Raw genomic sequence first — 16,307 nt, 5'->3', positions numbered from 1 at the left:
ACTCAAAATATAATAAGCATATTTATAACCACTATATCAAATAAATCAAAGTTTTATAAATATGGCAAAAATTCAAATCCAAAATTTTGTCCTAAAGGTCTTAATATTTCATCAATTTTATTATCAATAAAATTATATATACTTATTTTTAGTACATAATTTATGTACACAGATGAAGTATTATCATGTGATTAAATATTTTTTTATCATATGATGACATATATTTTATGTACATAAATTATATATAAAAAATAAATACACATAACATTGCTCTTTTATTATTCCTAAGGTCTGTCAAAATTTCATAGTTGAAAGGAGCAAAAGAGAATACTATCACTTGTTTTTGCATTCTCTTTTGATTGCCGTGCTGATCTTCTTTATTCGAAATCAAACGTATTTCAATTGATTTCGTCCTCCCATCCTGAACTGGTGACTTTGTTGTTTGAAATTACCAGAAAGTCTAATTTCGACGCAAATATTTTTGTCTTGCCATTTTTAAGAGACGGGATCGAACATTTGAATGGCCAAATGAGAAAATAGAATTTATAAGAGGGAATAAGACTTATCCTCACTTAAGGTTGATGCAAATACAAACTTTTATTTATAGGGTTTTTAAAATTTAAATATTCTTTTATTATCTAATTTTTTTTAAAATTTTTAAAATAAAATTATTATTTAACTAAAAATTTTTATCATTTTTTTTCTTAGTTTAGAAAATTAATAATTTTCTTTAAAATTAAGTTTTAAAAAATTTACTTTTTCTTATGAGTTTTTTCTTTTCTCTTATGATCAAAATCAGTTTTTGTTATCGACCAATCCTTCCATTATCTTTTTCTTCCATCGTCGGCTTTCTCATTATAATAGTTTCGTCAGATAAAAATAAACCGTTTTTGTCCGATAAAAAGATAAAGATGATTCATCATCTTTATTTGACGAAACTATTATAGTGAGAAGACCAACAACAGGAGAAAAATATAGAAAGAAGATCGACTGACAACAAGAATAGATTTTGATCATCAAAGAAAGAAAAAAAAATTAAGGGGAAAGTGAATTTTAAACTTTTGGATGAATAAAAAATTATAAGTTTTCTAAATTAAAAGAGGAAAATGATATATATTTTTAGGATTTTAGGGTTTAATAATAAAATAACGATTTTATTATTTATAATTAATAATTTTAATTAAATTTAATAACTTGTATATAGATATTTGAGTTTTTTAAAACATTTTAAATATGCATTTGAAAATGGGCTAATAAGTCTTTTGGCCATTATACGATCTTAAAAGTGGGAAATATGTATGGGAAAAAGTTGTCCTCTTACTTTATTTATAAGCTAGTAGGGTTGAATTCAAATTAAATTTGGTTTAATTGAGTCTAAAAAGAGCTAATTACAAATGAGTTCGAACTCGTTTGAGTTATTTATCAATCTTATAAATTAAAAATTTTAATATAAAATGATATTATTTTGATCAATATATATTAAAATAAAATTATTTTAATAACAAGTTAATTAAAATTTGAGTTTAAATTTGAAATCAACCGACTTCGATTAGCCTAACTCATGCTCAATTATTATAAATCAAATTGAGTTTACGCTTTAATAAATTTAAATATAACCCAATTTCAATCTACAGTATAAGAAAATAAAATAGAAAAAGGTAGCAATATTAACGTGCGTTAATGATAAAAATTAATAAATTATTTCTAAAGCACAACTTGAGCCAGCCTGTGGCGGTGGCGCTAACCAATTAGGTGCAGCTAGACTCTTAGCCGCGGTTTTTGACCAGAAAATCGTGGACCCGCCATTACCGCAACGGGACATAAAACCGATAACACAGTAATCCGACGTGTCAAACCTCATTTCCACCACGCTGAGATCTTCAACGTCTACCTCTTCTTAATCCACCTGACCTGACCACACCATCAGCCTCCCTCTCTGGTTCCGCTATCTACAATGGCTGCTGATTTACTCAGAATTTCTCTTTTATCTCCTTCTCATCCAAGCCTCTGCTTTACATACACTTACGCTAACAAATTCAACTTCAATCGTCTTTACTTCAACTCTCGGATTTCAAAACGACGTCGTAATTTGACTTCAACTGTAACTAACACTCTCGACGCCAGAATTCAAACGCAAAATGCACCGTTGGAAGCTCCAGAACGACGACTGGACTCCACGGTCCTCCTTGATGTCAGCGGCATGATGTGCGGCGGCTGCGTCGCTCGAGTCAGATCGGTCATCTCATCTGACGACCGCGTGGACTCGGTGGCGGTCAACTTGTTGACTGAGACGGCCGCGGTCAAACTGAAACCACTTGCCGTCATGGAGGACGAAGAGGTATTGAATGAAGTTGCTGAGAGCTTGGGGAAGAGATTGACGGAGTGTGGATTCGAGGCTAGGAGGAGAGTGTCGGGGCTTGGCGTAGCGGAGAACGTGAAGAAATGGAAGGAAATGGAGAAGAAGAAGGAGGAGTTGCTTGTGAAAAGCAGGAATCGCGTGGCGTTTGCTTGGACTTTGGTGGCATTGTGTTGCGGTTCTCATGCATCGCATATTTTGCATTCTTTCGGCATTCATGTTGGTCATGGTAATCTTTTGTTATCAAGTGGAATGAAGTTTGTACATATTCTGTTAATTAAGTGGTTGGTCTGAAGTTCAACTTGGTTTTGTTTTTGATTGCCTAAGGGTCGTTTTTGGAGCTTCTTCATAATTCTTATGTGAAGGGTGGAGTTGCATTAGGGGCATTGTTGGGACCGGGAAGAGGTAAGACTTGTAAAACATTACATATAGAATGTTTTGGTTTGATTATAAAACTTGGAAAGTGTTGCATATTTGAGGTTGCCAATAATAACCCTACTTCTTGTTTGAATTCTAAAACATATCTAGGTTGATTAATCTATCTAGTTTATGTGCAGATATATTCACACAATCTAGGTTGTCTATTGAATATGCCGGGTAGAAAACCATTGTAAAGATTTTTATGATTTGTACTTTAACTGGGTTTTTTTTTTTTGGGTAATTTTTAACTGGGTTTTAATGGTGTTGTAAGGGATAAAATTTGACTCTTTATGGCAGTATTCAAACTCAATTCATTAGGTCCTTTTAATTTAAATTGAAGAATTTTCTGCAGATTTGCTATTTGATGGTCTTAGAGCATTCAAGAAAGGATCACCTAATATGAATTCTCTTGTGGGATTTGGATGCATATCTGCTTTTCTCATTAGTACGGTGAGATATGCTCTTTGATTTCTGGATGGTTATAATTTCTTTTAATATAATGAGGTATAATGTATTTTACTTATTACCACTCTTAAATTCTTTGCTGTTGTAGCTCTCACTTCTAAATCCTGGGCTTGAATGGGATGCATCATTCTTTGATGAACCGGTGAATTCATATACTTTCATTCTTTGCTTATTTCTCTTTGTTCTTATCTGCATTTTGCATTATTCTGCAACAAGCTTGTTAATTTCTTTATCCAAGCCTCTTAGCAAATTTTCTTGTAACTTTTCATGTAACAGTCTACCATCTTCTTGATGGCTATTAATGTTTATTGAGGCAAAGGTAAAACCTTATTATTTTTTGTATGTAGTAAATTTCTCACATTAGGCTCTTGTTTTTTAGCATGCAGGTCATGCTTCTTGGATTTGTTCTGCTAGGACGTTCTTTGGAAGAAAGGGCAAGGATAAGAGCATCTCGTGACATGAATGAACTTTTAGTAAGTTAAAATGAGCTTTATATTTACAGTGTGAAAGAATAAATCTGTTACCTTATTCTTAGGATATAGACCTGATACTTAAGTCCTATCTTTTGAAATCAGGCTTAGTTGTAGCTTCTATTGGTGTGCGTTCACCAGAAAATTTATATTGGTACTAGGTTCCTGCTGGTATATTGTTAATTTATGCTTTTATGCACATCATAATATTCTCATACCCTCCATTTTACGTAAAGCGTTAACAACTGCTTGAACAGAGAACATGTGTCTCTGTGATATGGCAAATCAATTGAATGTAGTTCATGCTGCTTTCCTGAAGACTGCTACTCTTGTTTCTGCTAATACTGATCTTAATCCCTCTGAATATAGAATATTACACTTAAATATCTATTTGGGTATACTTTTATTGTTTCCCTTTTCTCAGATTATGTAGAACTCACATTGTGAGTTCCTCTCTGTATCTGCTAGATTTCCTCTGCTCGTTTTTCCTACTCTTTGAAGCCTTTGCTTAATCAGTTTTATGAATTTCTAGTTGGAATGTAGCACTGTATTACCTAATTTGTGGCAACTCTATACTTATTTTAAAAGTTGATGAAACAGGAAGATCCAGATATTCTGATGCAACTTCAGTTATTATTGCTGTATCTCCTTGTAATGTGTTTGCACTATAAATTTATATCATATGAGTTTACAATTCAATTCCACCATGGGCTGGTTGTTGTTGCAGTCACTCATATCCACTCAGTCAAGACTTGTCATTGCGTCATCAGAAAGTAGCTCTTCTGCTCACAGTGTACTTTGTTCTGATGCAATTTGTGTTGAGGTCCCAACTGATGATATTCGAGTTGGTGACTCAGTCTTGGTTTTGCCTGGAGAAACTATTCCTGTAGATGTAAGCGTTTAAGATTGTTTTTTGAGTTCCCCATTTTTTAAAATTAGATGTTGTGAACTATTGACATAAAAAAAGGCTGTACTCCTTATGTGGTGTACATTTGTGCTGTTATATTTCTGAAACTATTATATTGTTCATAAGTATGCCATGAATTTACATTCAATTTAAAGGGGACATCTTTTGCAATTTTAGAAAATAGAAGATTTCTGTACTTCATATACTTTTAGTGTTTTTACTGTAAAATTTTAGTGTTTTACTGCAAAAATCTAAAATATCAATCTTACAAACCCCATAAATTCTTCTCATACAATTTTCTAATTGCTTTGTTTGTTTTGATGTTCAACTGCCACCCCAGTTGCCCTTTACATGGACTGTGACACAGATTGAGCAGGGTCATGTAAAAACTCCATGGTGTTCTTCCTAAAAGTAAAAAGGCCTTGTGGATGTTGCAAGAATTAAGATGACTATAGTATTAAACTCCATGTAAAGCTTGTAGTTCATACATGCAATATTAGCTAAAATTATCTTCTCTTCTACAGGGTAGAGTTCTTGCAGGAAGAAGTGTTGTTGATGAATCCATGCTCACTGGAGAATCACTTCCTGTTTTTAAGGAAGAAGGCATCACCGTCTCATCTGGAACAATAAACTGGGTATGATTAGTAGACTTCAGTCTTTATGACCAAATTACTTGAGATAGTTGTAACTTTACCATTGTGTCATTTTCTACTACTTTTTTGTTTGTTTTGGGTTGAGGAACTTCCTTGTTTTTTCTAAACGTAAATGTGACAGTATGAGTAGAAATTTTTATTAAATTAAAAAAAAATTGACAAGATGGGTAAATGGATTGAGCTTTACTCCTCTTTAAGGAATCTTAATACATAAAAGAAATGCAAATGCATACACAATTAAAAAAAAAAAAAGTACAGAGAAAGTATAAAAAAAGTAGGACAACCTTGAGCTAAAAATATCCCACAAAAAAATTCAAACTAGTCAGATCAAATCTTAGTCAGTCCCCAAGTTTCTTAACATATGCTCTTATGAATTTCCTAGGGAGAAGAATCCCTCCAAGCACAAGAATTAGAATCAAGACCTGTATTAGCTAGCCAATCTGCAATATTGTTACCTTCCCTGTAAATATGTGAACAGTGAAGTGCATTCTTCGGATAACGGAGATGCAATTAAGCCATTTCATCCAAAGATCCTGAGGAGGTTGAAAATTTGCACTATGACCACCCCCTTAGGATGAGCAATTTTTAGTGTTGATAAAGTGGCATAAAGTTCAGCATCCTATAAAATCTTCAAAACAACCTCAAAACATTCCATTGAAACCTCTGAACTCTGTGCCACAATCAGAAGGTTTAGAGTTTTCCTTCAGCTACTCCATCTATATTGGCTTTGACTCACCTAATTGGGGGAGAGAACCAAAAGATGGTATGTATATCGGGAGCCCTCCCTGGAAGATTTTTTAGATGAAGTTTTTCATTAATTTGTGGCTTTTGGCCACCAATCATATTACTTGAACATAAAGAAGTGAAAAAAGAAATATAGCCAGGGCATAGAAATTGAGTGCAAGAAATAGAAAACCTGATTTCCTCAAAACAGAGTTTGTTGCTAGCTTTGCAGATGTGATAATGGCAACCAAACCCGTAACTAACCAAAACTAGTAGGAATGAGATTTGAAAAATTTCCTAAAAAATTTTGACCACAAATTATCCAAAGAATTCTCTATTGGAAAAAGGTTGGGGAACTCAATTTTTCTTATATGTTGGATAAATGTGACAAATTAATGATAAATCTAAATAATTGTTCATTCATTATATTTTCATGAAATTGAATTTTCTGTGGGCCCTTTGATGTTTGGCACTGGCCTCATTTAACTGTTTATTCACCTTTTTATTTATTTCAGGATGGCCCTTTAAGGATTGAAGCCTCTTCAACTGGTTCTAACTCAATGATAGCCAAAATTGTTCGCATGGTTAGTAAAATGTTTTTTTAACCTTTTCGATATAATTATACATTGGACATGTATTCAGGTACATTGATTGTTTTACTTTAACACAATCAAAATTGAGCAACAGGTCAAGTTCATATTGTATCTAGAACATTTCAATAAGCTTATCTGTATATTTCAACTTTGTCCTTCTTGATTTGATAAGAGTAGGGGATTCAATTATGCTAATTTTAGTTTTGCAGTTTTTACAGAGATTCTTTCTTCTAGAATCTTAAATCTTTTATATAGATAACAAATTGGAGACATTCTTTTCCGGTATGACAGTTTTCTAAAATATTACAAATGTGCTACATACTTATTTTATGAAAAGCAAAGCACCCAACCTTGGGGTGAGTTGAATGAGAACCATATATTGTTGATGGAGGTGCTAGGATATCAGATATTTAGAACTAAGAATTATAGGAAATTGATAAAGACCTCCTGCAATTCTCAACCAAACACAACACTAACACAATCCAACCACAATGAATCACACACAAAACATAGGGCAAACTGAAGAATAGTGATCTGATTTTATTCATATCACTTAGCAGGACCAACAGTTTAGACACTCATATTGCAATCTGACTACTCTCTATACCCAAAACAGTCAACATATAAATAAATTCCGACAGTTCGAGGAGCCAGAGACCTCCCTTTTCAGCCAACGACTGCCTAATACCCAAAACAAAATTCCCCTTTTCTCTTCTGTTTTCATTCCCTTTTGTATTGTTTGTCTCCCCTCTTTTGTGCCTAATTCTCCTCACATGTTTTGTGGTCCCTTAGATTGCTCCACCTCACCACATAGCCTTGAGCCTGTTATTTGAATCATACCATTATTCTTGTTACCCTATGATCTTATAATTACCCACCCCTTTGGAAATCATCTTGTCCTCAAGGTGGAGATGAGGAAAACGGACTACAACACATTCTGTAATCTATCATCTCTCCCAATCATCATCAAAGGGAACGGGTAACCAAAAACAACATTATGATCCCAATTTGGATCAACTTTATACTCGACCATTCTATATAATTGATGAACCCTTGAGGTAAAAGGAAACTATTAATTACACATGATTATCCTTGAATTAAGGTTTACTAAGTATCATGTGTTATCAGCCTATTCTTAAGGAGCAACTAGTAATGGTTACCTAAGGATCATTTATCATGAGACTATTAATTTACTGCATTATTAATTTCTTTCCTTGGTGGGGTGAAAGGATAAGTGGAGTGAGCATATGCATCTTCTTTATCATTTTTGTGTCCTCAAAATTTAGTTTAAATAGAACCATAGACAACTTGAGAACTTGAGCCTTGTGAGAAGATCTCTAATGTCTTGTAAGAGTTGTCTGACGTTTTAAATCTGATCATTTCAATTGAGCTGTGTCGGAGGAACAACAGAAACAAAATTTCTGAATTTAGTTTGTGGATTATTTCTACTATGTATAAGTTTTGCACTGTAACTTGCAGGTAGAGGAAGCCCAAGGCCAAGAAGCACCAATACAAAGACTTGCAGATGCTATAGCTGGGCCATTTGTGTACAGTGTAATGACTCTATCTGCAGCAACATTTGCATTCTGGTAGGACTTTCTTCTTTACTTGAATTACCATTTCAGAGCTGTGCAAGTTGAAGGTACTTAAGGGGGAGAGTAGAAGGGAAACCAACACTTTGATTAATTTCTTAAGATATCCTTAATCTTGTAGATGTTCTTAGAAAAACAAATGGAAATGAGAACTAATGTATATTTGTTTGTGAAACCGAAGACTTGGACTCTGGATATGATGCAGTGGATAGTTATGATCAAAATGAAAGTGATTTATCCTAATGAACAATAACATTGCAAAGAACAATTTACATGCTTTTTTCTTTAATTCAGTTTTTGTTTATCTTTTTTCTTTACCTTCTTTTTGAGTGCTTTCCATAGTTAGGACAAAATTACGTCTACCTTTTCAACTTTCTGTCCTTGGAGGGCCCTATCTTCTTTGTCAAATTTGGGCCGCCATGCTCACACATAAATTTGAATTCAGTTCTTTAACTTCCATTTCTTTGTTCAAGCCAGTTGTCATGTCTTACTAATGACCACTCATAAATTTTTTAGCTTTACTTCTGTTAGATTTAAGCTTTTCTGTTGATCCCTTATCTATTATCTTCAAATTTAGGGTCAAACTGTTACTTAACATGGTAATAGAACACTCTACCTTTATAATTAGCATACCTTTGTATGGTTAAGATTTTTATTCTTGTTGTTTGTTTTAGCCTATACATATTCACAGTATTAAATAACATGATATATAATTCAAAGCAATGCAACTCCATAGTTTCATGGTCTCAAAGCTAAAGGTTTCAGGTGGGATCCTCACCTGCACATACTTGAATCTGAATTATTTGTCTTGGTTTTTGAGCTTTGACTGTCTTTCTAGTTATATGTCCTGGTTCTGGTATTGAGCTTTGTCCATTTGTCTCTCCTAATGGCCATTACACATCAGGAGGCCTTAGAACTAGAGTATTAATGCTAGGTCTGTAGCCATCAGCCTAAGCTTTTTCTTATCCTGTTGATGAATAATTTTTTTTTTAATTTCTCATGAAATTATTGGTTTTAGTTTTCTTGGCACATGCTTCTTAGGCTTTTTTTTCTTCCATGTTTAGGTACTACATTGGATCTCACATTTTTCCAGATGTTTTGCTCAATGATATTGCTGGGCCAGATGGGAATCCTTTGCTTTTGAGCTTGAAACTTGCTGTGGATGTCTTGGTGTGTAACACTGACCAGACATGGCATTTGTTAAATTCCCTTTTGTCTTTTGTTTATCTATGCAGTCCATAACATTAATGTGCTTTTCCCAGGTTGTTTCATGCCCATGTGCACTGGGCCTTGCCACACCCACTGCAATCCTAGTTGGCACTTCTCTTGGTATGTTGTCCAACTTGTTAATAATACCAAGGTTGATAGTGTCAAGATGTCACACATTTCTTGAATAGAATGGCACTGCTCATACCATGATGTTCCAATCACAGCATTCTCAAAAATGTTAGGTCCTGTAATCAACATCCATTCATATTAGTATTCCTTTTATTTTGAGATTATTAAGTGATTTGAATATATCTTCCCTTCACTAGACTCAAGCTTTACTCTGGCTAATGCTAAAATAGTTCTAGCCACAAAATAACAAGATAAAAAATGGAAATCTGTAAAATTATGCGTACTTTTGGTGCTATATTCGAAGTCCAGTAAAATTTCTTTCAAAAATTGTGATTTATAGGAATCTCTTACCCTTAGATGGTTAGATGCTCAACACATCATCTGAAGTTTCAGGTTTTTCTATATATATATTTTTATCCATTACAAGCTCAAAACTACTATTTGATGGTTTGATCACTGTCTAGAGTCAGGGTATAAGGTGATTATGATGGATAAATTAAAAGACATTGGACTTTGTTGTTATATTCACAGAACCTGTAAAACCTTAATGCTTTATATTGCATTTCTTTAATGCTTTTTGGAAGCTCAAATTTTCTTCTGTGGCACTGTATATAATAAGGAGCAAAACAAGGACTTCTTATAAGGGGAGGAGATGTATTAGAACGCTTGGCCAGCATAAATTATGTTGCTTTAGACAAGGTAGTATAAAATTTCTCAATGATGCCATTGAAAGTGTTAATTCTGATCTCATCCTCCATTGCCGCTCTCAGACAGGAACACTCACAGAAGGGAAACCTGCTGTTTCTAAAGTGGCTGCTTTTGATTATGAAGAATCAGAAATTCTTAAAATTGCTGCTGCAGTAGAGAAAACAGTGACACATCCAATTGCAAAGGCTATTATAAGCAAAGCAGAAGCATTAAATTTGGAAATCCCAGTCACAAGAGGACAACTAGTAGAACCAGGTTTTGGAACCTTAGCAGAAGTTGATGGACGCTTGGTTGCAGTTGGTACTTTAGAATGGGTGAATGAACGTTTTCAGAAAAGAACACATTTTTCTACTCTAATGAAACTGGAACATGCTATTGGCAACCAGTCATCAAATGGGGCATCACCATCTAACTATTCAAATACAGTTGTGTATGTTGGACGTGAAGGAGAAGGTATTATTGGTGCTATTGCAATATCTGACAGTTTGCGCCATGATGCTGAATCTACTGTAAGCAGGTAATTTGCTTCTCCTTATACGTTGTGATGTTGACAAACTCTTCTACATATTGTCATTAGAACTCCACAATAATGTGCAAGAAATCCTTTAACCTTAAAATGAGATTTTCGAGGTCTTCAAGACAACCACATAGATATTCTTCATGTATCTATCAACATATCTCCTTTTCAGTTATCTAACAGTCTCAAAACAAAGAGAACTTATGATTTTGTGATGGCATATTTTGACTATAATCAGCATTAAAGTTTTGTGTAAGAGCCAAGGATTTAGTTTGCCTGCAAGAGAAAGGAATGGAGAGTACAGTGGGCATACAAGGGCAATTAAGAAAGCATGAAAACATGGAAAGAATAAGAGTGAGATTTAGGAAAGAGAGAAGGAAACATGGAACATGGCGAAAACATGCATGGGTAGCTATGAAATAAGCAAGCATAAAAAAGACATTGGGGAAGGAGAGAAGTGGGAAGACATTGGTTTTTGTTTGAGTAGCCTTTGGCTAATTGAGAGATGGAGTTGGCCTCTTGAAAGCCAGTGGAAGTGGAGAGTCTAGTCTCTCGAATACTAGAGATGAGTAGTCCTAAACTGGGATGTTATTGTATTTAGGCAAGATATGTTTTGTGATTGTCATATACAGTTTATTACACTTACTTTCCTTGTTGACTCATACATTGGTTGGGGTTGTTCCAATTAGTTGTTTGTTACACTTTATTACACTGACTTTCCCTGTTGACTCTTACATTGTTTGGGTTTGTTCCAATTAGTTGTTTACTGAGTTTGTTGGGCTCCAACAATTTGCAATGTTTTCTGATCCTTGAGCCATAATTGAGTTTGAATATGTGTTTTGATTCACGGATTGTTTATCGTAAATTATGTGTTCTTGTGTTATTGATTGGAATCACCCTAAGCCAAAATCTTCCAATTTGCCTTTCATGTGTGGACAGTTTTTTTCTTCTTTACATCACATGTTTTACGGTCATTTTATTGGTTCCTTTTATATTTTACTTTTTTCTTATTTTGTATGAGGTATGACTGGTGGAATGAAATGTTTGATATTAACTAAAATGAATTTGAATTGTATTTTATGAGCTGCGGCTTGTAGAATCAAATGTTTTATATTAACAGAAATGAATTTAAACTGTAGTTCATTGGGGAAAAGCAACTTCTAGTTTTGTCCAATTTATGAATCCTAATATTGATATTATGTGCTTTCCTGCCTTCACATGTGTGTCCTGATTCTTCAATTCGAAGGTTCCAGCAAAAGGGTATAAAAACGATTCTCTTATCCGGAGACAGGGAAGAGGCAGTTGCAGCAGTAGCAAAGGCAGTTGGAATAGAAAATGAATATATCAACTCATCCTTGACGCCACAGCAGAAATCGGACTTTGTATCAACTCTTCAAACTGCAGGACATCGAGTTGCTATGGTATCCATCTTTGCTTGAAACACTAAAATTTAGTATCAACATGGAGAAAAATATCATATTCCTCTAGAATTTTGTATCAATATAAAGAAAACTGAATTGCCTTAGCCATCCTAGCGTGATAGTTAATTTTATTTTCTATCAGATTCTAGATGCATTGAAAACTCAATAATTTATATTTTATTCAGCAAAAATTGGGGGCTTTAGTTAAATTATTTTTGTTCTTATATCCCTTTGCTGTTTTTTGTAGATGCGTACATCTTATTTTTCAAGGGTAAACTCTTGGATGACCTTTTTTATTGCTATTTTCTGTAATTTTGCTGTTACCAACATGTAGTTTTTTAACTATAAAAAAGGATGATCTATATTTTCTTTGGTCTTCGGTTGAAAATCAAATGTTTTAAGGAAGACATTAGTTATGAAACTATTCCGTGGTTGTTATGGTGATTGGATGACCTTGACTAATTGCCTGCTTTGACTGGTCTTGGAGACAACTTAAATAACTACTGTAGGCAGATATTCTTACATTTTTAGGGGTCCAAACATTCTTTCATCTTGAGTTAAGGAAGTCTAAGATATAGGATGGCCACCTGTTGAAGCAACACATGGGTAGGAAATGTACAATTCTGAGCTTTGGTTGAAATGTTCAGCTGACATGTTTTTCTATTAAAGGTAGGTGATGGCATAAATGATGCACCTTCTTTGGCTCTTGCCGATGTCGGGATTGCTCTTCAGATTGAAGCACAAGAAAATGCTGCATCAACTGCATCATCAATTATTCTTCTTGGAAACAAACTTTCACAAGTAAGTTTTCTTTAATGTAATACATTTTAATATAAGTAATTGTTTAGGCAACTGGTGCCCATAGGTGCTATAACTTCAATCACTTTGTCCAAGATTTGCTTAGTTTTCTACATGGTAATAATATGAAAACCTAACTATATATATATATATATATATATATATATATATATCCTATTATTACATGTCGTGTTTTCTTACTCCAGGGTATTCTCGAACATTTATTGAGCTAAAGTTTGAGGTCCCTATTCATCGGACCATGGTTGAACCATCTAGCACCATGCAGTTGCATGATTTTTTACTATAATTGTTATATCATATTTTCTCATAACTAAAAATTAATTGTCACGTCCATTAGGATGTCCTGTGATATTTTATTTTTCATTATTTTTCCCTAGCATAAAGTTCTATGTAACTGTTTTCATTAAGTTCACTTTCCTCGCAGCTCATAGATGCTGTGGATCTTGCACAAGCAACAATGGCGAAAGTTTATCAGAATTTATCATGGGCAATAGCATACAACGTCGTCACGATCCCCATTGCAGCCGGAGTGCTACTTCCGCAATATGATTTTGCCATGACACCCTCACTTTCAGGCGAGTAAAAATCATTCATTACATCACACACTCACATTTTGCATTTCCTCTATCCATGAATAGAAAGGGAAACCATCTACGACTATCTTTTTCATGGGTCCTACGTGAACATTGTCGCCTTCTTAATATTGAACTAACTCATTAAAAACTTGATGTTTGGTTTGAGACAGGTGGGCTAATGGCCCTCAGCTCCATATTCGTTGTCACCAATTCGTTGCTACTGCAGTTCCATGGATTCCAAAGGAATAAGAAGGGCTAACTTTCCTCACATGATGATGAACAGGTCTGTCTTCCCATTTCATAAAAAAAATATATTTGAGTTGCTTTCACAACAGGTAGATTCCTACCTTCACTTAAATCTACAGTGTTGTTGTAATATTAACAAATAAAATTATTTTGTTAATTATGAAATTTAAATAAATTAACAGGTAAATAATAAAATATTTTGATAATATTTTATTATTAATGGTGATGTGACAGATAATATTAAAAGTAATTTGATTATCACTTTTATCTTAAGAATTAAAACTATTATTAAAATAATCTTGATTTTATTAAAACTATATCTTTATTATTAATTTTTTATAGTAAAAATAATCAAAATTTTAATTAATATAATAAATATATAAAAAATATTTTAGAATAATTATATGTAAGGGTTTTTAAATAAAATAATATATTAATATTTTTTATTTTTAATTAAATATAATAATTATTTATATTTAATAATCTCTAAAATAAATAATTTTTAAAATTTCGATGATAAAATATTTTAAAACTGGAGTGAGAGAATCGTAATTAGATTTTTAAAAGTTGCAAAGACTAATTAGAGTGTTGGTGGCATGGAAACATTAGGAATTTGTTAAGGAACAATTAATAATTAAAAAACAGTAGAGGTAAAATTAAAAACGAGAAATGACAGGGTCAGGGACCGACGTTAACGGCGAGAATGAAAAGGACAAAGAGCGTCTAAATTTGGGCGAATTCGGGGGGCGCCAGTAAAGTAATGCCAGAGGGATTAGAAATGACCTTCCCGAGGTGAAAATAAAGTCATTGTAACTTTTCTCTCTTATCTCTGACGCCCCTGTTTGTGGATCCCACTTTTTCACTTCATTTCTTCCACTTATTTAATTAATTATTATTTTTAAAACGAACTGAATTAATTAATTAGCTCAATAAGTTGAACGAAAAACCGACTTTAAGTCTGGGTTAATTAACGTTAAAAAATAATATATTTGTTGATTTAATTAAATTTAATTAAAATTGGTGGATTAATTAAAATTGATAAAATTAAGTTTAAGTAAAATTTAGAATATTTTTAAATAATTTAATTAGTTTCTAATAATTTAATTATTTTATATTATATTTGATAAATTTTTAAAGCTTAATAATAAAAATATAAGTTCAAAAATTAAATAAAAAAATATATTTTATATTAATTGAAATGTTTTTTATAAACAATAATGTGAAGAATTATGTTTTCCTTTGTATTATGAGATGATGACTTTTTTAATCTAATTATTTTATTAAAATTAAGTAAATAATTATCATTTTTTAGAAATAATATATTCTATTTACCATAAGCATGTGTATCATAATTGATTTTTTTATAAATTTTTAAGTAAAATTTATTAGTTAATATGATTTTACTTAAAAAATTTATTATAATTGAAAAATAAATTAAACCAATCGATTATTGGTTGAACTATGAATTAGTAAAATAATCGATTCGATCATTGATTTAATTTTAAAAATATTGTAATTAATTTATCCTTTTTTTAACTTCTCACCTGAAAGGGCTTCTTGAAGGATGTGTACACTCTGATTTGACATAGTTTAAGTATTTTTAAACTAAAATAAAAAATAAATTACTTTAAATTTTAAATCAAATTAAATCAACTAAAAAACTACAATTTAATGATTTAGATTAATATTTAAATTTATTAAAATTATTCACTTATAAATATATATTATTTAATTAAATTATAATTTTTAAAATTATGATATAAATATAAAATATATAAATAATATATATGATAAAATAATAAAATAAATATAAAAAAACAAATTGTATACCTAATTATCTAATAAAAAATTCTATCAAATATAGTTATATAAATATATTTTACAAAAATATAATTTACAATTTGATTCAATTTGAAAATCTTTTAAATTATATAACTAGCCAAAAAAACTATTTTTCAAAAATTTATTCATCCAAAATAAATTAAATCAAATCAAATCATATTTTTTAAATAATTCAATTTAATTTTATAATTTAAATCAAATTATACGCACCCATACTTTTACAATTTTCTTTCTCTCCATAACATTAACTAAAAAAATATTTAAAATGTTCAAAATAAATATGTACTCATAGTTCATTTGAATGAACGTGCGTGCCAAGAGTATCTATGTTAAAAATAAAAGGTCAAAGATTATTTGCACCCAAAGTATGATGTTAATCTAATTTTCCACCCTTTAATTTTGAAAAATCTATTTATCCACCTATAGATAATTAAATCTGTTAATTTAAAGGTAAAACCATCATTTTACCTATAATATGAAAAATAAACTAAAATTTCATCTTTTTTTCCTCTCTAAACTCTAAAATCAAACAATTTTTCTCTATACTAAGTTTTAAAAAATAACATTTTTACCCTAGGGTTTAATTTTTAATTCTTGGCAACATCTTCAATAGCCTCTCTCTCTCTCAACGCTTTCTCTTTTTTGGTGATGTCTCTCTCAGT

The 16,307-nt window shown here is 31.9% G+C and overlaps 1 protein-coding gene across 2 annotated transcripts; it reads left to right on the top strand.

Moving 5' to 3' along the window:
* Positions 1–1,729: 1,729 nt before the first annotated feature.
* On the top strand, positions 1,730–13,986 carry LOC123200654 (copper-transporting ATPase PAA2, chloroplastic). Of its 2 annotated transcripts, XM_044615964.1 has the most exons (17): positions 1,730–2,585; positions 2,684–2,761; positions 3,129–3,226; positions 3,330–3,383; positions 3,628–3,714; positions 4,439–4,603; positions 5,143–5,253; positions 6,510–6,578; positions 8,067–8,176; positions 9,244–9,349; positions 9,442–9,508; positions 10,137–10,216; positions 10,288–10,742; positions 11,989–12,163; positions 12,833–12,964; positions 13,407–13,557; positions 13,728–13,986. In XM_044615964.1, the coding sequence occupies exons 1-17, from the start codon at positions 1,955–1,957 to the stop codon at positions 13,814–13,816; spliced, it is 2,658 nt and encodes an 885-aa protein (XP_044471899.1). In that variant the 5' UTR covers positions 1,730–1,954; the 3' UTR covers positions 13,817–13,986. The 2 variants fall into 2 exon arrangements, with proteins under 2 accessions (XP_044471899.1, XP_044471900.1); XM_044615965.1 differs by lacking the exon at positions 4,439–4,603.
* Positions 13,987–16,307: the final 2,321 nt, after the last annotated feature.

Source organism: Mangifera indica, chromosome 17 (genome assembly GCF_011075055.1).
Source record: "Mangifera indica cultivar Alphonso chromosome 17, CATAS_Mindica_2.1, whole genome shotgun sequence".
NCBI lineage: Eukaryota > Viridiplantae > Streptophyta > Magnoliopsida > Sapindales > Anacardiaceae > Mangifera > Mangifera indica.
The sequence above is the reverse complement of the archived record's forward strand: the minus strand, read 5'-3'. Positions and strand labels throughout refer to the sequence as shown.